The 26,790-nt window shown below is 35.4% G+C and overlaps 2 protein-coding genes across 2 annotated transcripts in view; one reads left to right on the top strand and one right to left on the bottom strand.

The window, feature by feature from the left end:
* Positions 1-5,873: 5,873 nt before the first annotated feature.
* LOC127861804 (uncharacterized) lies at positions 5,874-6,308 on the top strand. The gene has a single exon (XM_052400483.1). The coding sequence runs from the start codon at positions 5,874-5,876 to the stop codon at positions 6,306-6,308; it is 435 nt and encodes a 144-aa protein (XP_052256443.1).
* A 2,735-nt stretch (positions 6,309-9,043) lies between these two features.
* LOC127862071 (dolichyl pyrophosphate Man9GlcNAc2 alpha-1,3-glucosyltransferase-like) overlaps positions 9,044-26,790 on the bottom strand; it is a 21,674-nt gene continuing 3,927 nt past the window's right edge. Inside the window, exons 7-14 of the mRNA XM_052401018.1 lie at positions 26,019-26,154; positions 23,920-24,005; positions 23,477-23,561; positions 22,489-22,559; positions 21,369-21,437; positions 16,535-16,691; positions 14,771-14,933; positions 9,044-13,159 (exon numbers count right to left, since the gene is read on the bottom strand). Coding sequence (XP_052256978.1) covers positions 13,008-13,159; positions 14,771-14,933; positions 16,535-16,691; positions 21,369-21,437; positions 22,489-22,559; positions 23,477-23,561; positions 23,920-24,005; positions 26,019-26,154 — 919 coding nt within the window. The 3' untranslated portion in view covers positions 9,044-13,007. The remainder of the gene's footprint in view (positions 13,160-14,770; positions 14,934-16,534; positions 16,692-21,368; positions 21,438-22,488; positions 22,560-23,476; positions 23,562-23,919; positions 24,006-26,018; positions 26,155-26,790) is intronic.

Genomic DNA, 26,790 nt, shown 5'->3' with positions numbered 1-26,790 from the left:
TTGTATTTGGAAATGTATTAGGAGTAGGGACGTGTGCTTTATTTCTAGGAGTGTCTGAACAATTGTGATAGTTATGTTACTATAATATTGACTGATACATAATGAATCACACGTGTAGGCTTTTTTTTTGCGTCAGAACATGTTAATGATAGATATAATATCATGATGTATTTAGAAAACTATCTAAACTATGTAAATTAATTATGCTACAACTATGTTTGAATGAAATATTAAAGTAGTATGTCTATCGTGCTTAAACCAACGGTTAAATTTACAAATGTATCTAATTATTAAACTTTTGATAGTTTAATTTCCCTTTTAAGTTGTCATACTTTCTTCGATGATGCAGATATATAATTAGTGTGTAATTGTTTCTAACATACACACAATCGTTCATTTAAATTCGAAATCACATTTACTTTATGGCATCATCTTTTGACGTTCGTCCAATGGTGTGACGGTTGTTGTTTTACCGTGTGTTACCTTGTTTGGTGTTTTATGACTAGTGTTTTGTTAATTCGTGTCAACTAAAGTATGTCGAGATCTAGTGCATGTTTGCAGTAATGCGTTACCACTAGCTTTACTACACGTTTGAAGAACGTAACTCAATCTTACATAGTTAAAACTTACCTCTCTGCTGTGCCTTTTATCTACTTAGAATCATTATATCGCACTAAGATAAACTATGTGCAAACACTTTGCAGATGAAGTAAAAATCAAACTATTTTTCACATGTTTAATTGTCGCTGAAAAAATATATTATGTCGTTATTTTCGCAATTGTTCATCAATTTGTTCATCAATTTGGTATTCATCCTCAGTAGTTCAATCCTTATGCACCTACACATCAAAACTCCAAATCGTTGTTTATTGGCTTATTAACGAATATAAATCGAACATTAATTGTCGATAATTGTATAAAGATTAAATTAATAATTGCTAGGAGTAAGCTTAGGCGCAAAATAATGTCAAATTCATAATTATAGGTAATGACGACTTATTGGGTACTATTTGAAGACATATTTTTGCAATTGTATGATACATCAAAATAAAACAAATTGATTAAGGACTAGTTTGTTTATATTGCTTGTGTTATTGTGTGTTGTTATAAATTCTATAGCTCTAAGCGATCTTATAATCTTGAAAAACAAATCTTACCAAGAGAAGGCCGTGTGCACTGATTGTTTAATATATATATATTCACTAATAAATATATAGAATCTTATAGTACAATGTAGTTCATGGCTAAAGTTTATATAAAATGTATTCAAATATTGCACTTGATATAAAATAGTCTTAAGGGCATGTGCTTCATAGAATAATATTGTTTTTGAGTTGGTTTGCTTAACACTATTGAATGGTGAATGGTACTTAAAAATGCAATGCGAACAGCTAATGTCGTTGACGAAAATTTCAAGTCAGTTTGCTGTTATCTACGGAAAGCCTACTACCCGCCACATCTGCCGCATCTGCCGTATGCGCGCGAGAATGAGTTGAATAATTTATGCGAGAGGTTTGAGTTCTTCAACTTTATTCATTCACAAATGGAAATATTATGTGAATATCGTGTTCAATGGAATATTTTTGAACGGAGCTTATATAGAAAAGAATCAATAAACAATGTTTGTATTATACGTGTCTCGGAAGAGATTGTTTATGAATGATTAAAATAGTCCACTATCTGCTGCGTCTTAATGACGTAGTACAGGTAATTCATAATCTGAGGCTATTAATAGATTCGGGAAAACAACGCAATAGTATTAGGTTACACTTGTTTATATTCTCAATGTATAAAACGTTGAACACGAGTTCAACAATAACTTCGGGGATACGATATACAACAAAAAAAAGCTTCATAATCGCTAAAACCGAGTATAAAAAACAAGTAAATATAAAAAGATGTATCTGTTTCGTAACCTCGTTCATGCTTCTACAGCGGGGTTAAATTTGATTTTTCGGGGAAACGTTCTTTTGTTCTCAACAGATAGCGGCGATCTTTTGTATTAACGGTGGCTAATAACGCAATAGAAGAAGGTTAAGCTTGTTTATATTCACAGTTCTCAATTGATAAAACGTTGAACATGAGTTCACCAATTATCACATGTATATTATTATAGACAACCTCAAAAATGCATATAATCGCTAAAACCGAATATTAAAAAACAACTAAATATAACAAGAAATATCTTTTAAAAAGGTAGTCGGCGTAAATGCTGACTTAAAAATATAGTTTCCAATTTACGTTTCTAACTAAAATCATTGAAAACAAAAGTTTAGCAATTGTATTGTTTGTTTTGTTTTCACTTGTAAGTCGCATATTCACCGCATGAATTGTGTGTTATTATTGTCAAACCACACATTATATAGTGTTAGCAGATACAAATTATACTTCGGCAGTTCGCATCATATGTGTCCTCATATGGTCCTACACCATCGAAATATATCGTATGTTAATATTTAACACGTAGTTTTCTTTCGAAACATTCAAATCACACATTCATAGCCACGTCATGCGAAAATGAGTCTTATGGCGTTCCGGCCAGCGTAGCTCAAGCCCAGCCTGTGCATTTGCGTAGTCTGGTCAGAGACGATGCTGTCCCTATAAAATCACTTAGTGTTTTATGGTCTCATCATGTATCTCCTGACCAGACTGAGAGATGCGCCGGCTGAGTGGGCTAAAGCTATGATGGGCGACATATAGCATAAGACCCATTTTCACATGACGGTCTTTTTTAATCTCATTGCGAGTTGTAAATAACACATTTTAGCACAATGCATTTCGATATAAAATTAAATTCAAAAAAGCAAATATAGCAAACTGGCAAATAATGGTAGCCTTTTCAGGCGTTCAGGAACTATTTCCAGACGTGCTGACCGAGTACGCAAACATTTGTGGTTATATACATGTAATTAAACGATTTTCCCTCGACATGACATTATACTATTTTGGTAGTGTTTTTTAAATTTTGTATTCTGATTTCTGTACAGGTGGCCGTCCTATGTTTGCACAGGCCTTGCCCGATACCTAGATGAATACTGAACAATGTTCAGTGCTTTTCCTGGCACTAGATGCCAACACGATCTTATTCAAAATCGGACGATGTTTTTACCGCATAAAACCTTCACTCGATTTACCCTTTCCCACTCAGAAGCAAATTAAAAATGCCTATGTGCAAACAGCATAAAACCAGAACAGCCTGCGAGTACCTCGCAGTATGTTCAGCTTAATGCTGTTTGCTGCTCATCAGTATGAAAGGGTTGGAGATGAAGCCCTTAAATTTGAATTTAGTAAAAAGGTCTTAAATTTAATTTAACTTTCTTTGGGACTACATATACGTCAAAATACGTTCCTAAGTGGTAAATGGTTAAATATGTACCACCACTTCATCTGTTAAGTTGTACTTATAGCGTATTTGCACCTTTCTGAGATGTGATCAGGTGATATGGTAAGGTGTGAAACTTGATTGTTTAGACCATTGGTTGTCGGGATATTGAATCGGATGGATGTGTAGTTCACCTGATAAGGTAAATATGAACTTGTGTTACGCATGCTGTACCGTTGTGTACTTTGCAATTGAGACGGTGCTTGTGAAAAAGATACGTTTTTTAGAATGTGTTTTAGTTAATTGAACATAATAATTGAATGAAGGGGTAAAACTTGTTGAAACAAAATAGTTTTAGGTGACTTATTTACCGCTCGAAATATTCAAAAACATGATGATATTTATGAAAAGGAGCATAACCTTAAAACAAATGTATATGTGTCTTATATTCCCAATGAATAATATAACGGTATATAACACTTCTCACGTGCGCCTAAATTTGTATGTGTACTTTAACGGATCGTTTTAACTTTAAACACTGTCAATTATCGTAAATTGAAGGTTTTCGCGCTGCAACTAATTTGGAATAAATATAGAACATTGTCAGTTGGAACTTTTTAAAAACTGAAATCAATACATTTGGACAAAAAATATTGGGGACAAAGTCTGTGTCTGTATCCAATATACGTCATGTGTGGTATCTCAAACATATTTGTGTTCAACAGCTGTCCGTGCATTGGGATGAGGGAAGGAACTCTACATGGCATCCGATACACCATGTCCAACCGCTGGAGGTCACATATACCCGTCTGAATTGTGTATCGTCATCTCTGCCATTGTTGTGAATAAAAAGATAAGTGTTATCATTTTTAAAGGTCAAAGATAACGTTACACAGTTTTGCTTAAAGAGATAATTGTGATGTGCGATTGTTGTTGACTTCCTTTGGTAAGCATTACTGCTGTTGGTATGCAGACAGACAACACTGTCCATTCGACTTGATTTATAGCGCTAGGACGTTTAAACATTGGCGGCGCTTAAACTCGGGCAAGGCTCCTCAGTTTACAGCGAGGGACACACTTTTTTGCCCGCAAGCGTAAACACACTGACGTGGGTCGATGGTGCGAAAGCGAGTCCGAGTCAGCGTAGACAGTGTTAAAACGCCTTAGATCTAAAAATTAAGTCTAATCGATAGCGTGTTCGTTCTGTTTTCCAACAGCAGTACTGTTTACCAAAGGCAGTAGGTAAGGTCTTGCATCATCTTATCTCTTTTTTTCAGTACTGCAGTATAACGTAAACTCTGACCTTTTGTAACAAATGGACGTATTCTAATTTACCTATATATGCTCATACGTGTTAACGTTATTTATCTGCAAATAATTTGGAAACAAATATAGAACATGGCCAGTTGGAACACTTAACAATTTAATAAATATATTAGGACAAAAATATAGGCGATGTATTTTTTGTTTGTATCAAATATACGTCATGGTGGTATCTCTAACATATTTTTGTTCAACAGCTGTCCGTGCATTGGGATAAGGGCAGGAACTCTACATGGGCTCCGAGACACTATGATTAACCGCTGAAGGTCACCTATACCAGACTGAAGTATGGGTCGTCATCTCTGCCATTGTTGTGAATAAAAAGATAAGTGATATAATTTTTAAAGGTCAAAGATAACGTTAGACAGGTATGCTTAAAAGATAATTGTGATGTGCGATTGTTGTTGACTTCCTTTGGTAAGCATTACTGCTGTTGGTATGCAGACAGACAACACTGTCCATTCGACTTGATTTATAGAACTAGGAGTTTTAACATCGTTGACGCTCAAACTTGGGCAAGGCTCCTCAGTTTACAGCGAGGGACACACTTTTTTGCCCGCAAGCGTAAACATACTGACGTGGGTCGAGGGTGCGAAAGCGAGTCCGAGTCAGCGTAGACAGTGTTAAAACGCCTTAGCTCTGACAATCAAGTCTAATCGATAGCGTTTTCGTTCTGTTTTCCAACTGCAATACTGTTTACCAAAGGCAGTAAGCAAGGTCTTGCATCATATTATCTCTTTTTTCAGTGCTGCAGTATAACGTTAACTCTGACATTTTGGTACACTTTATTTATGCTTATTTTGTTTGCATTTATATGCGGTGTTAATATATTGATCTGATTTCAATATGTGTATTCGGCGGGGGTAAGATCTGGAGAAGGAGAATAAAGAGCTATTTGTTGATTTTAAATAAAGTAGCGTTTAATTTATTTTTAGGTCCGTTTCCAGCACGTGTTATATGGAACACTAACAAGATCCGGTTCCACTGCTGAAGAAGTATGGCACAACGTTAACGGATGCCATAAATTCCTCAATTTAGACTTTCCGTGAGGGCTGAACATCGATACATATTAAAGAAATTTGAGCGACTGAATAATATTTTTTATATTTATGTGTGAAAAAACCCCGTTAAATACAAACACACATGCCTTTTTTGTCCATGTATAATTACTATTTATACGGAAATACATTTTGTTAGATTTACAAGGAAAATAATGATGATTTGCAAGATGATGATGATGGTGGGTGTGGAAATGGTGATAGTGCTGGTGATTGTGGTGGTGATGGTTGTGATGATGGTGTTGGCGATGATGGCGGTGATGATGGTGGTGAGTGTTATGGTTGTAGCGATGATGTTGTTGATGGTGTTTGTGGTGGTGGTGATGGTTAAGGTAATAGTTGTGACGGTGTTGGTGATGGTTGTGACGTTAGTTGTGATAGTGGTTACGGTGGTGGTGTTGATTGTAGTGTTGGTGATGGTGGTTGTGATGTTGGTGATGATGGTGAAGGCGATAGTTGACAAGTTGTGGTGTCATTATGGTGATGGTTATGATGGTGTTTGTGATGACGGTGGTGGTGGTAGTGATTGTGATGGAGGTGCTGCTGTTGGTGGTGATGGCGGTGGTGATTGTCATGGTGGTGGTGATGATGGGGGAAGACGGTGATGATGTTGGTGATGGTAGAGATGGTTAAAGGGATTGTGGTTGTGATAATGATGGTAATGGTGGTGATGGTGTTGAAGGGGGCGATGGTGGTGGTGATGGGAGTGGTGATGAGTGATAGTGGTTGTGTTGGTGGTAATGTTGGTATTGGTGATTGTGCTTGTGGTGGTGATGGTGGTGATGAAAATGGTAATGGTGGTGATGATGGAGGTAATTTGTCATGTTGTTGCTGTGGCTCTGGTGGTGGTGGTGATTATAGTGGAATTGGTGGTGGTGATGCCGGTGGTGAAGGAGATATAGGTGGTGATGGTAGTGATTGCAATTGTGGTGGTGGAAATGGTAATGGTGGTGATAATGGAGGTAACTTGTCGTGTTGTTGCTGATTGTTGGTGTGGCTCTGGTGGTGGTGGTGATTGTGATGGAATTGGTGGTGGTGATTGTAATGGTGGTGGTGTTGAGTGATGGAGTTTTTGGGGGTGATGGTGATTGGAATTGTGATGGCGTTGGCGTTGAGGACGATGATGGTGATGTGATGGTGGTGTTGGTGGTTATTGTGATGGTGGTGTTGACAGTGATGGAAATGGTTGTGATGGCGGTGTTGGTGGGGATGGTGGTGAGGATGGTTAGGAAATTGATAGTGTGGTGATGGTGCTGATTGTGGTTGATGGAGATTGTGTTGTTGCTGATTGTTGGTGTGGCTCTGGTGGTGGTGGTGATTGTGATGGAATTGGTGGTGGTGATTGTAATGGTGGTGGTGTTGAGAGTGATGGAGTTTTTTGGGGTGATGGTGATTGGAATGGTGATGGTGATGGCGATGAGGACGATGATGGTGATGTGATGGTGGTGTTGGTGGTTATTGTGATGGTGGTGTTGACAGTGATGGAAATGGTTGTGATGGCGGTGTTGGTGGGGATGGTGGTGAGGATGGTTAGGAAAGTGATAGTGTGGTGATTGTGGTTGATGGAGATTATGGTGTTAATGGTTGTGGTGATGATGATGGTGATAGTGGTAGTGATAGTTAGCTTGTTGATGGTTGTGATAATGGTTATGAGAGTATTAGTGATGGTATTGGTTGAGAAGTTCCGTGTGATGGTGGTGGTGTTGATGATGGTGAATATGGTGGTGATTGTAGTGGCGATGATGGTGGTGATGATGATATCGGTGGTGATGGTGATTAATTGGTGACTGTGGTGGTGATTGTGATGTTGGCGATTGTTATGGTGGTTGTAGTAGTGATGGTTTTGGTGGTGGTATTGGCGACGTAGATGGTGGTTACGGTGGTGGTGACGAGTGTGGTGCTAGTGGTCGTGATGGTGGCTGTGGAGGTGGTGCTGATGATGTTGGTGATGTTTGGGTGTTGGTGGTGGGGAAGGTGATGGAAGGAGGTCGTGCTCGTTTGATGACGGTTGTGATGATTGTGGTGCTGATGTCGGTGGTGTACGTTGTAGTGATGTTCTCAGATTACTTTCTGGTCGCCAAACTGTAATGGTTGCCGTCCAATCGGTTCCGAGAAGGGCGTGTTTATCTGGCGACTATTATTTTTGATTGACAGTCATTAAAGTCAGCGTTTACAGCAGATTGTTTAACAAATAATTACAGTTTTACCATTTACGTAATATAAAACGGTAATTTACACAGTACATTAAAGCTAATGTCGGGCATCATCCTCACACCTTTTAACTGAAGTTACTTATGAACAGTTAAAAGCAAATGGTTAGCAATTGAATCCGTATGGCAAGTAAGTTGTGAAAACAACAACCTTTAAAGAATCTATGTACAACCTTTAAAGAATCTACGTGATAGCAATTTAATTTCAGTACATGTATATTTCGATTTTCTGTAGCCATGTGTTGTTATTTGCTGATTCAAGTCCCTTCGTATGTATCTAAAATCAAAGTGTTGAAGGCATTGTAGGTGTTCGCTGTTGTATAAGTTTAGACGCAACTCAGTTTAAAAAATTATGTTAAAGATTTTTATATTGCAAGTTTTAAATGAACACAACACATTCAAATTTATAAAGAGTGTGTCTTAAAGCACAGGTCGAGATGTGTTTTTTTTTATCATTTATAAAAAATATAATTTAAGCTTCATTTTGTGAAAACAGGGCTTAATGCATATGCATTAATTGTCATCACAGTACCAGAGACTCTCTTTAAACGAAAAACATTATAAAATCAGAAATGTCGTCCTTGATTAGATTGGGCGCATTGCACAGGCTAATCAGTGCACACAGGCTAATCTTATTTGACATGCATTAAGCCCCGTTTTCCCTGAAAGCAGCCAATATGTACAGATTTCAATGATAAACACTAGAGTGGCCAATGTCGTTTGACAAGATGTTTTACACTATTAGTCATATACACCCACTGCTGTGTACCAGTGGTGAACTGGTTATCTTTCCTAGCAGTTTGTGCTGATATCTTAAGATTTAAGAATTTATTATTGAATACGCCTGAAATTAATGCTAATATTTCACGTTGCGTGCAGCATAACTGTGTATATGTATATGAACCGTGTACCGAACTTTTTGCCAAGAACACAGGCTTATTAAATGAAGAAGTTCTGATGTTTTTCACATTGTCATAAAGCGCATAAAATTGTCTTTTATGCACTTGTAGAAATTCTTCAGAAATCAGTTTAAGAATTTCAGCTGTAAACATGTACAAGCAACACAATTTGAAATACTAGCGTTATATAGGTATAACTTGGCGATATAAAATTCATAAAAACAAACAGGAATTTATTAATTATTTAATTATAGTAACTTTCATAGATCGTATCATGTGTTTTCATTCTGTTAATGAAACGAAAATAAATAGTGTATATCGTCGCTGTCGTTCTCAAACCTCGTAGCTCCAAAATTTTCAAAATATTTTGTTCGTCTTTTCCGAATATATTAAGTCTGGCGCGTGTTTTGTGCTATATCTCGTAGCTCTACGCCAATCAGAGCCCTTGAAAAAGCCACGTGACGAAATGTTGTAGAATGATTGTTGGCTTTTTTCCCGGCGAAAAGTCGTAGCAACGCCATTTCACCTATAGGTACGTCGTTTCGTTTGGACAAATTTGACAAAAAGTTTATATATGTTTTGTTATTTGCAACTACGAGGTTTCCTATCAGGACGAATTGTCGTACCTCATAAAAATGACAAAACTGTGGTGACAAAATATCGTAGCTACCATGTCTGACTGTCAGTATGACTTATCAGTATGACTTACGCGTCTACGGCTTTATACCGTATATTGCAGCTTCATTTGTTTGGTATTTTTACAGAATTTCAATTTCTAAAACATCGTTATAAAAAAATGAGACGGTTTTTTTCTCTCTCCTGAAAAGTTGGCATTTTGTAGCTACGAGGTTTGAGAACGACAGCGACGATATGCACCATGTAAGTTAAATCGTAGATCAGATTATAAGGTCATGAGTATATTACAATCAATAATATTAATGGTGCCGTAAAAAGGCGCATGGTAATATGGCTGAGTTGTGTTTGAAATATGGGGAATGTTAACAGTCATACATGATATTCTGTATGTGCGTAAAATACCGTCTCTGATTTGCCTGTGCCAGGCCAATCAGGGACGATACTTTCCGAACAAACTGGATTTTTTTTCTGGCAAAGACTCACTGTAAACAAAAACTAGAGCTTTGTCACAGAGGTGACGAATACCCCCACATCCCGCATTGATACATAATATTTTGCATGTCGTCTTCACAAACAACAGCGGACACCATGCTCAATTTTTTAAAACGCACTAAGTGACCCCTTGACCTAGTTTTTGACCCTAACTTGGCCTTAAGATCATCTCCATAAAACTTCTGACATAGTTTGGTGTAGATCGGATGTAAACTACTTGAATTAGAGAGCTGACGCCATGCTGAATGTTAAAAAACGCACTTAGTGACCCTGTGACCTAGTTTTAGGCCCTGAATGGCCCATGTTCAAACTTGTCCTAGAGATCATTTAGATAAAACTTGTGACCAAGTTTGGTGAGGATTGGATGAAAACCACTTTAATTAGAGAGCGGACAACATGGTGAGGTTTAAAATGCACTAAGATACCCTGTGACCTAGCTTTTGACCCGGCATGACCCATATTCAAACTTGAACTAGACATCATCTAGATACAACTTCTGACCAAGTTTGGTGAAGATTGGATGAAAACTACTTGAATTAGAGAGCGGACAACATTGTGATGTTTAAAACGCCCTAAGTGACCCCATGACCTTGTTTTTGAATTGGCATGACCCATATTCAAACTTGCCCTAGACATTATCAAGATACAACTTCTGACCAATTTTGGTGAAGATTGGATAAAAACTACTTGAATTAGAGAGCAGACAACATGGTGAGGTTTAAAACACACGAAGTGACCCCATGACCTAGTTTTTGACCCGGCATGGCCCATGCTCAAACTTGACCTACACATTATCTCATTACAACTTCTGACCAAGTGTGGTGAAGATCGGATTTAAACTACTTGAAATAGAGAGCAGACACCATGCACAATGTGTAAAGCGTACTAAGTGACCCCATGACCTAGTTTTTGATCCCGCAATGGCCCATGTTCAAACTTGGTCTCAAGATCATCTAGATACAACTTCTGAACAAGTTTGGTGAAGATCGGATGAAAACTACTTGAATTAGAGAGACGACAACATGCTGAATGTTTAAAACGTACTAAGTGACCCCGTGACCTAGTTTTTGACCCGGCAAGGCCCATGTTGGAACTTGGCCTAGACATCATTTAGATACAACTTCTGACCAAGTTTGGTGATGATCGGATGAAAACTACTTGAATTAGAGAGCGGACACTTAATACGGACCGACAGACAGACAGACAGACAGACAGACAGACAGACAGACAGACAGAAGTTCACTTGTATATACCCCCCTAAACTTCGTTTGTGGGGGTATAAAAATCCATAAAAAGCGGAAAATATTGTCACATGAATGAGCTTACTGCATGTGTGAAAAAAGTTGTCCCATGCGTACAAAACAACAGATTGACATATATGCATTGAGCCCTGTTTTCGCAGAACGTGGCTCAATTTCTCACCCTACAGACACCAGTCATTTCAGATACAGGCTTATTTAAAAACAGAGACATAATCATCATACAAAGTACACACATTTTAAAAATAATTCTCTAAGCAGTCTTTCACTAGAACAAATCCAATTAAACAAAAATCAATATGGATTTTAACAATGTCAGTTCAAGACTTCTCTGTATTATATGGGCCGTGCTGTCTGAAAAGGGTATTTTTATGCATGTGCGTAAAGTGTTGTCCCAGAAAAGCCTGTGCAGTCAGCACAGGCTAATCAGTGACAACACTTTCCGCCTAAACTGGATTTTTGCAACAAGACTTTCATTTAACAAAAAAATCATAAAAGCGGAAAGTGTCGTTCCTGATTACCCTGCAGAGGCTATTCAGGTACTATACGCAAATGCATTCATTCAACTCCCTTTCACAGAGCAGAGCCCATTTTAATATCAATATTTAAAACCCACTATGTGAGCATTTAAAGAAGGGTTAGCCTCTTTTCTTGTAAAGTTTGCCATTATAGAGACACCCCTACCCTGACTTGTTTTCCTGAATGAACCCAATGTCAATACCAGTGAGACATTAAATATTTAGTCTATCTCTTAGCAACAAAATAAGGGATATATGATAAACTAATTCATTTTTTTAGAAACTGACTGCTGCTATGAAGGTGTCCTAAACCTCTGATTTTCTTTATTTATCAATATGTTCAGTTGTCATTTTTATAGAAAAACATTTAACATTTGTTATAAATATGATAGAAAGTAGATCTTATTTTGAAAAAAATTAAGACTCTGGCTTTTAATGTTGGACAAACAACATAGCTGGCAAAGTCTTAAGTATATATCTGTTGTTTTTTTATAGATAAAGTTGCCATTTTGTAGGTTTGACAGCCTGATAGTGATAATATACATTAAGTACAATGTACATAACAGATTCCAACATAACTATGTTTTGTAATCAAGAAACAGCCAACAACAAACAATGGCTTTTATTAAAAAGTAACTGATAGTATAGATTCAAAAGACCCAAACCATAACAATTGATCCAAAAATATCTCAAATTTTGATACACAAACCAATCCATTGCATATTTAGTAGTATGTTGTGGTCATCACTCAGGAGTGTGTAATGTAACAAAACTTATAATGTGAATGTTTAACCAAAAATAGGAACAGTCCTCAAGAATGATTTTCCTTTAAATATTGGTTTTGAATGCAAATATGTATAGAAACTGGAATTGTAAATGAACAAGCATATGCATAGACTTTGTTACATAATAACATACAATGACATACATGTATTCATAATGCTTCAATAGATAATCATTTAGCATTGATTGCTAAGCCCACGTTATTCATGCATCCAGACACAACATTTCATGTCTGGACATAAGTAAGACCGCCACCTGTATTTTGTATTGATCAGAATATTCTGTGCCTTAATTTTGTTTTCTTTCCAAGCTAAGCTTCACTTAAATTCTCTTTAATAATATATACTTATTACATATACAAAAAGTCCTGCCAATAAAGAAACACATTCACAGACTAATAACACAAGGCACTAGGATTGCACTGTTATATACAGCATTGTTATTAGCCAAGTAGACAAAACCTTCTAGTCAAGTGTCCATTGTATGTACTTTGAGCTAAACATCAGTTTAATCATGTTTTTTCTTGCGCAATTTCAGTTTATTTGCCTTTCCCTTATTTTTGGTTGTATTTTCTAGCTTGGCCTTATTCATATTGGTGTTTTTGCTGGACTTGATCTTTTTTGCCTCTGACTTGATAGCACCTGTGTTAACATATGGACCTACAAAGAGAATATCAACATTTAGATATCATACAAATCATACATTATTATTTATTATTTTCACATGAACATACTTTTGTTTTATTAAAAATAAACATGAACTCTTAAGGGTTTGCAAAGTTTGCATTATATTAAATCAAGCCACATGTTCTGACTTAACAGAGATCCACTGGTTTACTTTCAGAATATAGGTAAAAGGTGTTAGGATTAAAACTGATCATGAGATTTAAACATCAACAATCGCTGTCTCAAAATTTGTGAAATGATGTAATCATTTTGATGTTATGTCATTCTAATTTTTGAAACAAATGTTGAACAAGAGATGTGTTTGTCAGAAACACCATGCCCCCTAATGCGCTGCTTTGAATTTCTTTTTTTTTCTTTTCTTTTGTTGACCTTCGACTTTGAAGGATGACTTTGATTTTGACCTTTCACCACTCAAAATGTGCAGCTTCATGAGATACACATGCATGCTAAATATCAAGTTGCTATGTTCAATATTGCAAAAGTTATGAAGAAGGTTAAAGTTTTGGTTAAAGTTTTGGGACACGACTGACCAACTGATGGACAGATGGACCGACATGTGCAAAACAATATACCCCCTCTCCTTCGAAGGGGGGCATAAAAAGGCATAACATAATTTGTGCTATTTTTGTACATTAATTACTGTTTGTCCACAAATGATCACAGAAATTGAACATTTTTACTTGCAAACCCCACTAAAAAAGGATTATTTCTTTTATCACTTGTGAGTAAAATCAATATATACAACATACCCTCCATTTATTGCAGCAACTCAAAGTTTTTGGAAACTCCAAGTTTTCAGACATCCTCTTTTTAAGTAAAAATAACTATTTTTTTACTCTTGATTTCCTAATGCCAGATTTTCCCCTTTAAATAATGACTTTATTTTTTTAACAGTTCCATTTTTTTTTTAATTCTTCCAAATTGCTTTAAATTGGTGACACATTCCTTTTTAATTGTTACAACCAGAAGCCTGTTATAAAACCTGGCAGACAGAGTCAAGACGTCTGTGGACAATTGCATTTTTTTCATTTTTTTTTTTAAAGTATTTTATTAATAAATAGTGAACTCTGCTTAACAATTTGTGAGAACATTACATAACAGAAAACAGACACAGGGTAATAACTCTGTTTGAAATGCATTTAATAATTAATGATCACTTTGAATGAAGTCTGAACGTATCTGCAAGAATATGTAACTTATTCTTAAAACAAAACAAGAAATGTGTTTGTCTAAAACACTATGTCCCCTTCTGCCTCGCTTTGATGCTACATATTTGACCTTTGACCTCGAAGGATGACCTTGACCTTTCACCACTCAAAATGTGCAGCTACATGAGATACACAAGCATGCCAAATATGAAGTTGCTATCTTCAATATTGCAAAAGTTATGGCAAAATGTTAAAATTGGAGCAAACAAACCAACAGACCAACAGACAGGGCAAATACAATATGTCCCCCACTATAGTGGTGGAGGACATAAAAAGACATTCAAGCACACAACTGTACAGACAAGCTGTTCTAATATATGTATATATAATATATATAAGAACAAGAAATAAAACATTATGCTAAATATAATATTACCTGAAGTAAACTGTTGGACATGGAAATACAAAGTAAAAAGCAGGAAATGTGCGCATGAGAACACAGAGATCACCAGTGGGAACAGGTCTGGCAGACCGGCTGGTGGTGGAAATATTACCATGGCAACACTGAGTAACAGCTGTCCCACACACGATATACAGAACTGGAATAGAAGAAAATAAAATGAATAAGTCAATTTAAAATTGTATAATTCTTATCTGAAGAATATGTTCACACACAAAGGCTTTAAGAACTTGAAAAGAGGATGTGAAACTAAAACATTATAATACACTTATATTTCTAAACAAGAACATGGAGGGCCCCACAAACAATTAAACAAAAAATTAAGAAGCTAAATTTCACATATTTAAAAAAAAAATAGGATAATGTTGGTCAATCTAATTTAATTATGTATTTTAGCATGACAATAACATATTTGTTTACAACAAGAGATGTGTTCGTCAGAAACACAATGCCCCCTATTGCGCCGCTTTGAACAATTTTTATATATATTTTTTTTGACCTTTGACCTTGAAGGATGACCTTGAACTTCCACCACTCAAAATGTGCAGCTTCATGAGAACGCCGCTTTGAATTTTGTTTGACCTTTGACCTTGAAGGATGACCTTGACCGTGAACTTCCACCACTCAAAATGTGTAGCTTCAAGAGAAAGCCGCTTTGATTTTTAATTTTTTTTTTAACCTTTGATCTTAAAGGATGACCTTGACCTTGAATTTCCACCACTCAAAATGTGCAGCTTCATGAGATACACATGCATGCCCAATATCAAGTTGCTATTTTCAATATTGAAAAAGTTATGGCTAATGTTAAAGTTTTCGGACGGACAGATGCCATATATTTGAAATTTGACCTTGAAGGATGATCTTGACCTTCACCTTTCACCACTCAAAATGTTCAGCTCCATGAGATACACATGCATGCCAAATAACACGTTGCTATCTTCAATAGTGAAAAAGTTATGGCTAATGTTAATGTTTTTGGATGGACGGACAGACGCCATATATTAGACATTTGACCATGAAGGATGACCTTCACCTTCACCTTTCAACACTTAAAATGTGCAGCTCCGTGAGATGCACATGAATGCCAAATATTAAGTTGCTAACTTCAATATTGAAAAAGTTATGGCCATTAAAGTTTTCGGACGGACGGACTGACATACACACATACTGACATACTGACACACTGACGGACAGTTCAACTGCTATATGCCACCCTACCCGGGGCATAACAAGATATGTGTTTGTCAGAAACACTATGTCCCCTTTTGTGCCACTTTGAAGCTATATATTTGACCTTTGACCTTGAAGGATGTCCTTGACCTTGACCTTTCACCACTCAAAATGTGCAGCTGCATGAGATACATATGCATGCCAAATATCAAGTTGGTATCTTCAATATTGCAAAAATTATGGCAAATGTTAAAGTTTGACGCAAACAAACAAACACACAAAGCAACAAACCAACAGACAGGGCAAAAACAATATGTCCCCCGCTAAAGTGGTGGGGGACATAATAAAAACAGATCTTTACATAGGAAAAGTACGAAATTAGTGTTAAAATACTTATAAACAACATGAAAAATATGACACTATTTTACAAGTTGTAATCAATGAATAAATCATATTGAAGAAAGAAAATTTAGTACAGACACTTAGCATAATATTTAGATTTCATAAAGATAGTTTTCTTTCATTAATTCTATAATTGCATTTCCTTGCATGATATAAAAAGAAACTTACCCCTAGCTTAGCGAATATGTCTGCCCATTTCTCGGTTGTTGTTGATGGTCCATATTGCACAACTTTAGGGTAGAGGTTATAATATACTAATGGATAGAGCACCATCAGTGCTACATATGCTATCAGCTGACCATCCTTTATGAGCAGTGGAAGCATGCTGAAACACAAGTACACAAATACTTTACACACCCCAGGTGTAATTTGAGCCCCTTTATGGAAACAAGTGGCTTAATGCATGTGCGTTAAGTGCCATCCCAATTGAGCCTGTGCAATCCGCACAGGCTAATCTGGGGCAAGGTTGTTTACATAAAATGGAGTTTTGCTAAGAAAAAACTTTATTTAAACAAAAATTACCATAAAAGCGGAAAGTGTTGTCCTTGATTAGATTGCACAGACTTATCTGGAACAACACTTAACCCTTTCAGTGCTGGAACCGAATTTTGAAGGCCTTTGCAAACAGTTTGAATCCAGATGAGACGCCACAAAACGTGGCGCCTCATCAGGATCCAAACTGTTTGCTATTCTGATAGTATTCTTTGAAAAAAATCGAAGAAAATGCTAATTTTAGAAAGTCAGCAGACGACATTTTAGCAGACGACAAATTTCCCAGCATGCAAAGGGTTAAGCAAATGCTTTAGGCATAGTGTCCCAGAAGGAGGCCTTTTTAAACTAAAGGAACACAAAACCTTCATTCACACTGAGTAATTTATTCTACATGAAACCTTAAGGTAAATGCAAACTTATATTCAAGGCTACATTAACATTTAAGACCTAGTATCTACAAAATGCAAACTGAAGTTGAAATCACACATGTGACATTAATTGGACTAAGAAACTAAAACAGGCACAAAAGAGGCAATTTCTTTAAAATATGTATTTGACAAAAAATACAATTGCATTTGATATGGGCCTGTTTCTTTGACGCTTTTTGACGATGCTGCGAAGTTATCATACCATGTTAAAATTCTTCACAATGGCGACCTATGTAAAAGACCAAGCCAGTCCAGTTGAGATAGCTCGATTTTTCTAATCGGCATACCTCGCTGATTATCATTGATAAAGGTAAAGGAAGCTCAGCTATAAATAGGACAGCATATTCTGGGAAAAAGATTTAATAATGGTTTGAAAACGTCAAATTTAAATCAGTTATATTCAATCGATTATATGTTTATAGATCAATGAAACAACTATGCATTTTTTGTATTGTATTTGACATTTTTCGTGATTCAGTAAATAAATTGTGAAATAAAACGTGTATAATTAACTTTCAACGCGATCATGAGTGTAAAGAAAACAAAAATTTTCAAACCTGCCATTTGTAAACGTTGAAGTGACTATGGTATATAAGCAGCATATTAGACGTATGACATCTGTGAAACTAGCTCTTCTGCGTGCTTTCTCATTTTGCATATTTAATAAACTTTTCAAACAGAAATTACAGAGCCACATCAGTGCACATACTATGTTGATAATTCATTCGTTTGTTGGATATTGTTTGTTGTTTTAAACACATATTATGCTTATCGCGGAGATTTAGTTAACATTACCATGTGTTCATGGGCGAACTCACGTATTCAAGTGCTCTTACGACTATGTGCTCATACCTACTTTCGGGAATCATCATGAAATTATTGCCGTACTTAACGAACAAACTTGCCTAAGCTTATTGAATTAGAGAAAAAAAAAATCATAAGAGAAAAATTATATGTTCATGCACATGGGCATGTGAAATCACGTCTGTACACATTGCATCATTAACTTAGGAAAGAAAACAACGAAATATAAAGTTTGGTATGATATACATGTGAAATTAAAGAGCATGGTGTAATTAAAGAGCATGTCAAGTTTTGAATTTATATGCTGAAACGTAATGTAATGTTATAACCCACAAACGTTTTACTGTAACAGAACGTTTTTTTTTTAAGATAAGTGGTACAGAAAATACACGTCAAATATCTTTTTAAAGATATTTCTTGTTATATTTGATCGAGAATGTAACCCGCCTCCCAGTTTCGCTGAATGGATCAAGTTCCCCACGGGTACTACTTTCCCGTGCCCCCAATTTTTTTTCGTACCCTTCATTTTTCGTACCCAATTTTTTTTCATACCCAAATTTTTGCTCTTACCCAAATTTTTTTCGTACCCACTTTTTTTTTTGTACCCAATTTTTTTTCGTAACCAAATCTTTTTTCGTACCCAATTTTTTTTGGGCATAATTTTTGTACCCAAAATTTTCGTACCCATTTTTTTCTTACCCAAAATTTTCGTACCCACATACACAATTGTGGTGATGTAGATCAACTTAAATATATGCTTTTATATCAATCCTCTTCAAAAGCATCGTCACACCAGTACTGTCAGTACTTTGATGATGATTATATTTTGAAGTCATAATTTTGAATTCATGTCTTCTATATGCCCCAAGTTTGAAAATGGTTATTTACCAAGCATGGTAACAAAATTGGTTAAAGTGAGGTCTATTGTAATTTCTTTGTGCGGCTCCTAAGTCATGAGTTTCATGCCAAGTTTTTTATTCATACCGGTACTTGTTGCGTTTTTATCAAATTCTCATTTTGTATTATACCATATTTGATTGTCTAAACAAGTATGCATTAGTTAAAAGCATTTATGTAAAAAAAAACTTACTTTACATTTCATTAGGAGTTAAGTTTTTCTTTGCTATTGTGTCTTTACAAGTTAAACAGATTTCTTGGCCAGTATATCAACAAACTTTTAAATAAATATTTATAAAATGTTGTAGAAAATAAGACCATGTTAAAAACAATAAAAAGTCGGAGACGGGTAATGCTCCCAAAAGGTTTTTTTGTCACAATATTGCACTATATATTCAGATAAAAGGAAACGTCTTGAGGGCACAGTAGTTGGGAAGACAAGAATTTTTTTATATAAAATTTCAAAGGGCCATAACTCTGTGAACAAGAGCACCGCCTTGCGGGTGCAGACCGCTCATCTATTTTCTTTTTAAAGGTGAAGGGACTCTCAATTTCAATCACAAAGGAGGGAGGGGTGGAGTGAAGAGGGGTGTATATATAGTGTGGGGGTGTGGACATTTATTACATTATCTTCCAAAAATGCGGGAAAAAAAATGCAAAAAAAAAATTTGTTTTTTCGGGGGGGGGGGGGGGGTATAGTGTTTTAAAAAGTTTCAAAAAATAAATTAAATTGGGGGGTGGGGTGGGGGGGGGGGGTATAGTGTGAGGATGTGGTGGTCATTTGTGAGATGCTCTTTAAAAAAAAAAAAATATAGGGGGGGGGGGGGGTTCGGGGGGGGGGGGGCACAGGGAATGGTTTGGGTGGAGTCTATTGTGGTATGTCAGGTAAGAGTAGTTTTGTCAAAGTATCAATCAAATCTAATCATAAATAAAGATGTTATGGCAATTTTAGCAAAATTTAATAATTTGACCTTGAGAGTCAAGGTCATTCAAAGGTCAAGGTAAAATTCAACTTGCCAGGTACAGTAACCTCATGATAGCATGAAAGTATTTGAAGTTTGAAAGCAATAGCCTGCCCTTGATACTTTAGAAGTAAAGTGGATCGAAACACAAAATTTAACCATATATTCAAAGTTACCAAGTCAAAAAAGGGCCATAATTCCGTAAAAATGACAACCAGAGTTATGCAACTTGTCCTTTCACTGTACCCTTATGATAGCGAGTGTTCCAAGTATGAAAGCAATATCTATGATACTTTAGGGGTAAAGTGGACCAAAACACAAAACTTAACCAAATTTTCAATTTTCTAAGTATAAAGGGTCCATAATTCCTTCCAAATGCCAGTCAGAGTTACATAACTTTGCCTGCACAGTCCCCTTATGATAGTTAATAAGTGTTGCAAGTATGAAAGCAATAGCTTTGATACTGTAGGAATAAAGTGGACCTAAACACAAAACTTAACCAAATGTTCAATTTTCTAAGTATAAAAAGGGCACATAATTCTGTCAAAATGCCAGTCAGAGTTACATAACTTTGCCTGCACAGTCCCCTTATGATAGTTAGTAAGTGTTGCAAGTATGAAAGCAATAGCTTTGATATTAAGGAATAAAATGGACCTAAACACAAAACTTAACCAAAATTTTCAATTTTCTAAGTATAAAAAGGGCACATAATTCTGTCAAAATGCACGCCAGATTTCTCTTACTTTGCCTGCTCAGTCCCCTCATGATAGTTAGTAAGTGTACCAAGTTTGAATGCAATAGCATTGATACTTTCTGAGAAAAGTGGACCTAAACGCAAAACTTAACCGGACGCCGAAGCCAAGGTGATGACAATAGCTCATAATTTTTTTCAAAAAATAGATGAGCGAAAAATCATCCGACCAGAACCCGCTGATAATATGCACATCTCCTCTTGGTAGTGAAGCTTCCCATAAAGTTTTATTGGATTCCGGTCATTAGTTGCTGAGAAATAGCCCTGACAAAAATTGTGCATGGACGGACACACGGACGGACGGACAGACGAAGTGGTGACTATATGCTCCCCCAAAAATTTTTTGGGGGAGCATTAATTATGATGAAACATAGTGTTATCAAAATTCAATGACAATATGCACAGATTTACAGTTAACAATCAAAACTAACGTGCTTATATCTTAGACCAAAAATATTGATGTGCCAGACAAAAAAACTAATTTATAAGGTGTTATACAGTGTGAAAATAACATATTTCTACATAAATAGTTAAGCACTAATAATTTTTTATTGGCTTTCTTACACAGTCAGGCTAGGTGTTCATTATTACCGGTATTTGAATATTTTTGTTTAACATTAACAGTTGAACACGTAAATATCAACAAGTAGGTACCACAAATTGAATACCTGAATGTAGAGACTTGGAGGAACCAGATGCACCAGAAAGGATGATCCGGAATCAGAATACATACAAACCTGAAAACAAAATGACAAAAGCCCTAGAATACAAGAAATCAGTAGTTGAATCTTTACTATGAAAACCTGCGTCTTTCAAATGCCATCAGATATGCGTAGCTCGACCAGATCAGTCTTTGAATCGGCACAATCAGGTCAGGAACGACCATGTCCACTAATGAGACCACAATACTTTGCTTGACTTTCTGACGGACAGCAAAGCTCAGGGTTTTTTTCTCCACTTTTGGGGAAGATAGCCTATAGCTTTGGAATTGGGAATTTGATCGGCATTTTCATGAAATTGGGAAAATAAATTCATTAGCCTTTTTTTCCACACGAAAAGTCCACTGATAAGGGAAATACTAAATTTGATATAACTCTTTATAATCATTCAAATTAAAAGAACAAAATCATATAATACTTTGTAAGATGTAATTGAATGAAAATTGAGATAAACTATGCATTAGACATTTCTTTCACAAAAAAAAAAAAAAAAAAAAAAATTTTGTGGAAATTGGGAATTTTTTGCCACATTTTGGGAAAAAAGTATACTTTTGGGGATTGGGAACATAGCCGAATTTCGGCTATGAAATCGGGCCAAAAAAAACCCTGGCATAGCTTCTGACAAGACTATGCAATTGTGCAGGCTGGTCTGGAGCATAGAATGGCAGCATAGGGCTTTTTCTCATAACACGGCTTGTACAATATGCCATGATCAAATGTAATTATACATTTTCCAGTATAAATGGTTTTCACATGGTAAATAAAACAAGAGATAGCCAAGCAATATGGTCCCCTACCGGTGAAACTCAACCATTGTCAGTATTTAACAAAAAAATATTTGTTGCCATAGCAACCAGAATTATTGACATAGGAACAAAATGAAATGATGTGCATGATGTCCATATTGCCATCTGTCCACGTTTAAAGTTTCATGAAAAAATATGAAGAACTTTTAAAGTTATCCCAGGATCCAGAAAAGTGTGACAGACAGACTCACAGACAGACGCACAGAGCGCAAACCATAGGGGACAATAATTTATAAGAACTTAAACATTTTCAATGTACTTACAATGCTGGAATGAGGATGCTCTTCTCATGTACTTGAAATGAAAACAGGAAAAATATCATCGCTGAATTCACCTGAAAATTAAACAAGAAAGAACCTATTTACTAGTATTACAAACCGATTCCTTAAGTGATCAGTACTTATGACACTTAAAAATGTCGTGTTCTTTTCAGTCTGTGAATGGTTTTAATAATAATAATACGAGTGGCAACAAAATAAAGTTTATTTTAAACAAAAACTCTATGAAAGAAATGGATGATTTTATATGATTTTAAAAATAATTTAGCTAAAGTTCTTACATTTTTATACTAGAAATTGGGCAAATAAACCAATGTTTTCTAGAATTTTAATACAAGCATGTGTTGTTTTAAAGGGACTATCAACCACGACGACGAAGAAAAGAAAAGTTGTAAAATACCGTATATTTTTAAAATTATTAGTTTATATTGATTAAAATATCATGACTGGTTTATTACTATACTTGAAAAAGGTTGTTAAGTTTTCATATTTTCAGTATATATTCGGTAATAAATTTTACTGGGTATGTCTACCAGGTAAACTACCAGTTAACTGTAAATAACGCCAATAGATTGATCATCATTGTCACGTGGTAAACCCACGAATGCAAATTGTGCATGCGTAGTGAATTGTTTATATTTTATATATAAAATGATCAATCTACTTGTGTTACTCATAGTGTGTATATGATCGTTATGTCACCTATTTTCGCCATGTACTTTCGATTTCACATCGCGAAATTTTATTACCGAATATACTGAAAATATGAACTTTTTTAAATAATGTAATATACAAATCGTGATATTTTAATCAATATAAATTATTAATTGTAAAAAAATACAGTATTTTATAACTTTTCTATTTAGGTCATTTGTGGTTGACAGTCCCTTTAATGTTACATTCTAAATATTACTTATAAATGAAAGGATGATGCCATGAGAGACATAAAACAGGTGGACAATTGAAAACTCACCAATGCATATCTGAATTTCTTGAATGTTGGTTGTATGAGAAGATCAAGTGATGAGGGCAGTAAGCAAACACCAGTGGAACACAAGCTGGGAAACATAAATAAATGCATCAATAATAAAACAATAAAATAAATCCACAAGGCTTTAAGTAAAAAAAATCAATGTTGAATTTTACTGGTATTTTGAAAAATACAACTTAATTACATTTGAGAAAATACAATTTAATTATGTAGGTGCTTAAAAATTACATAAAAATATTGGTTATTTGAAAAGTTGGTCATTGAGTTGAGTTCCTTTAGTCATACTAAATAATTGTCTCTATCTGATTGGTACAGTTGTGATGTGTTTTTCTAACAATATGCGCATTTTGTCAACGAGGTCCATTTATAAAGAAGGATTAATATTCTCACAAGGTACAATCAATTATGAATTTGAACCAACATACCACATAAGAAGAATCTGGTCTCTAGACATGACCTGCTTCCATTTTATTAGAACTGATAGGGAACACCAGATATTGGAAACTTTGTCCTGAAAAAGATCCAACAAGGTGAAAAAGGGGTTTAATGCATTTGCGAAAAATGTCGTCCCAGATAAGCCTGTGCAGTCCTCAAAGACTTATCAGCGACAACACTTTCCGCTTTTATGATATTTTTTCATTTCAAGAAATAGAGGATATTTGTTGGATTTGGTTAAATATCGGTTTAAATTCACGAGTGATCATTGAAAATATATTTTAAGAGTGGCGCAGCCGCGAGTAAGAATACATTTTGTGTGATCACAAGTGAATCATAATTGATGTTCCACAGAATCCAACAAATTTTCTTTGTATTTAATGCTTTTTTTACCGTTTATTTAAAGTATTAACGAATTTAACTGGAGAATTTTGCTGAAATAATGATGTCATTGCGTCACAAAATGACGTTATGTCACAGTAAAACAGTGAAAATTATTGATAATTTTCACTGTTAATTTTCATTGTTTGAAACAATGAATTATCATTTTTAATTCACTGATATTTCTCTATAAACCACCCAAAAGCATAAAATAAATTCTTTTCTTAGCAAAAATTAGTTTAGGTGGAAAGTGTCATCACTGACTAGTCTGGGAAGACAGGTTACGCACATGCATTAAACCTCCTCTTCACAGAGTGCACCTCATATTTTGACTCCACTATATTAATTATTATATTCTACAATGAAACAAGAGATGTGGAAAAAACAGATAAACTGCCATCATTCAGCCTAAACTAGTTGCAGTCAAAATTCCTTTGTTTACGCTCATATACAAAATATAAGGTAAATAAAGCATAAAAGTTTGAGTGAGATTCGCCCAGCAGATAAAGGAGGAATTCAAAAAACAAGATTTGAGCATACATTCCAGAATTTTTCATGTCCAAATCAGGACTTTCCATAAAAAATTGTCGGGACATTTGACCAAAAAGCGGGACACCTAAAACGATCAAGCAATTCACCTTTTCTTTAGTCAATAGTCAGTATATTACTTACAAAAACTCAAAATTTCTGCCCAATATTGACGATAAATGTGTGTTCAGAATTTCGTGAACACAGACGTTTTCCACTTTCCGGAAGTAAACACACTCCATAAACTGAAATGAAGGGTATCCCCGTATGCCTCGATTTGACATCCAATTGGTACAGGGATATCCCCTTCAACATATGTAAACCGTGTGACACGATGTGAGCGCATCGAGCACTGTTCTCATTCAACCAATCATAAATTAACTCTAAATTTAGATTGATGCAATATGTACAAACTATTTTCTGAAAATCAGTCGAAAAAGAAAGGTAATTTTTGAGAAACATCAATGTGTATTGGTCAGCATTCAATTTGTTTGATGTACAAAATCGGTGTTTAGACAGGATTTATAACCTTGGGTTGTAGAATACACAGGATAATTGTATCGTTGGACTTGATTGGGCCATAAAATACAAACGCAGGTGGTGTTAATTTCTTTACAATACATCTTTCAATAGCAATTACAACCCCTATCATAGAAACACCATGGTGTGAATGCTGATTAAATCAATAAGTTGCCAAAAAACGCTGAAAAGGTGTCAAAAACAACACTGGTGCACTCGAGTAGTAGAAGTGGGTTGTTAATTGGGGGCAATAAAGGGATAAGCTATGGTAAGTTTTAGTCAGAAAGAGCTCAAAAAGCGAATTTTATTGGGAACTTATAGACCTTACATCGTTTTTAACGAATGTTGGGACAAATTGTCTCATATCGGGATGCCGGGACAAAGAGCCCAAAAGCTGGACTGTCCCGCTGAGATAGGGACGTCTGGCATGTATGAATTTGAGACATACATATATAAGAACATACATACTGACTGACAAGTACAAAGCTTATTGAATCACACTCTGTGGAGTCATACAAATACAACTGAATACACTCTCAAGTCAACTCATTTACTTTAGATCAAGACAATTGTTACAAGCCTATTAAATTCCCATGTTTGGCATGTGAATCTCACTCACTGATTTTCTTATATTGTTTTCTTCACATTTAAGTAAAATTACCTCAAATATGCCCCTGGCAAATGGAAATAACCGATGAAGCACTTGCAAGGCTAGATCCACTGAAGTGAGGAAAGGGACCCAACACACTGTGAATGTGCCCACAACCACCATACCAATCTTCACTAGATGAGTAAACCTGAAGATTCAGAAGAAATACATGTACTCATATTTAAAATAAGCTTTCTTTACGTAGGTTTGAATCCATCAACAGCTTTAGGTAAAGCTTCTAAACAGCGCTATAGCTATGTGAAATACTCATATTTTAAACAGCGCTATAGTTAGGTGAAAACAAAGCATCAAGGCACTGCGCCGCTTCTTGGTCCCCACCTTCGCCTTAGTTTTTAGCTGGTCAAATGTGACAGAGAATTGTGTTGGAAGTTTCAATAAATTAATTAAAATTTAACATTGAAACTAGATTTTTTTTTTTTAATGAACATACATTTAATACAAAATATATACATGTATAACACATGCTTTGTAGACAATATGCCACAGGGACAAGACAGATCATGCATAAGTGCCCTTCTAACAAATAGTCACCATATGCTTTTCAAATACTAATACATGTTTTACTTTATAATGCATTTTGATGTTTATGATCCATATTGAGTGAAGCTATGTAAACATTTAGAACAAATTAAAATTATAAACAAGTTCTGCAAAGTTTTTGTCAGGATTGGAAATGAAATTTGTATACAAACTTTAACAATCAATAAAACTTCTATTTATTAAAAGTTTAAACAACTGAGTCCCAATGTTCACATTTTGTTTT

Source organism: Dreissena polymorpha, chromosome 16 (assembly GCF_020536995.1).
Source record: "Dreissena polymorpha isolate Duluth1 chromosome 16, UMN_Dpol_1.0, whole genome shotgun sequence".
Taxonomy (NCBI): Eukaryota; Metazoa; Mollusca; class Bivalvia; order Myida; family Dreissenidae; genus Dreissena; species Dreissena polymorpha.
This window is presented reverse-complemented; position numbering and strand designations above follow the sequence as displayed.

Coding starts and splice junctions, on each gene's coding strand:
- LOC127861804 (XM_052400483.1), top strand. CDS start 5,874: ATGATGATGATGGTGGGTGTGGAAATGGTGATAGTGCTGGTGATTGTG.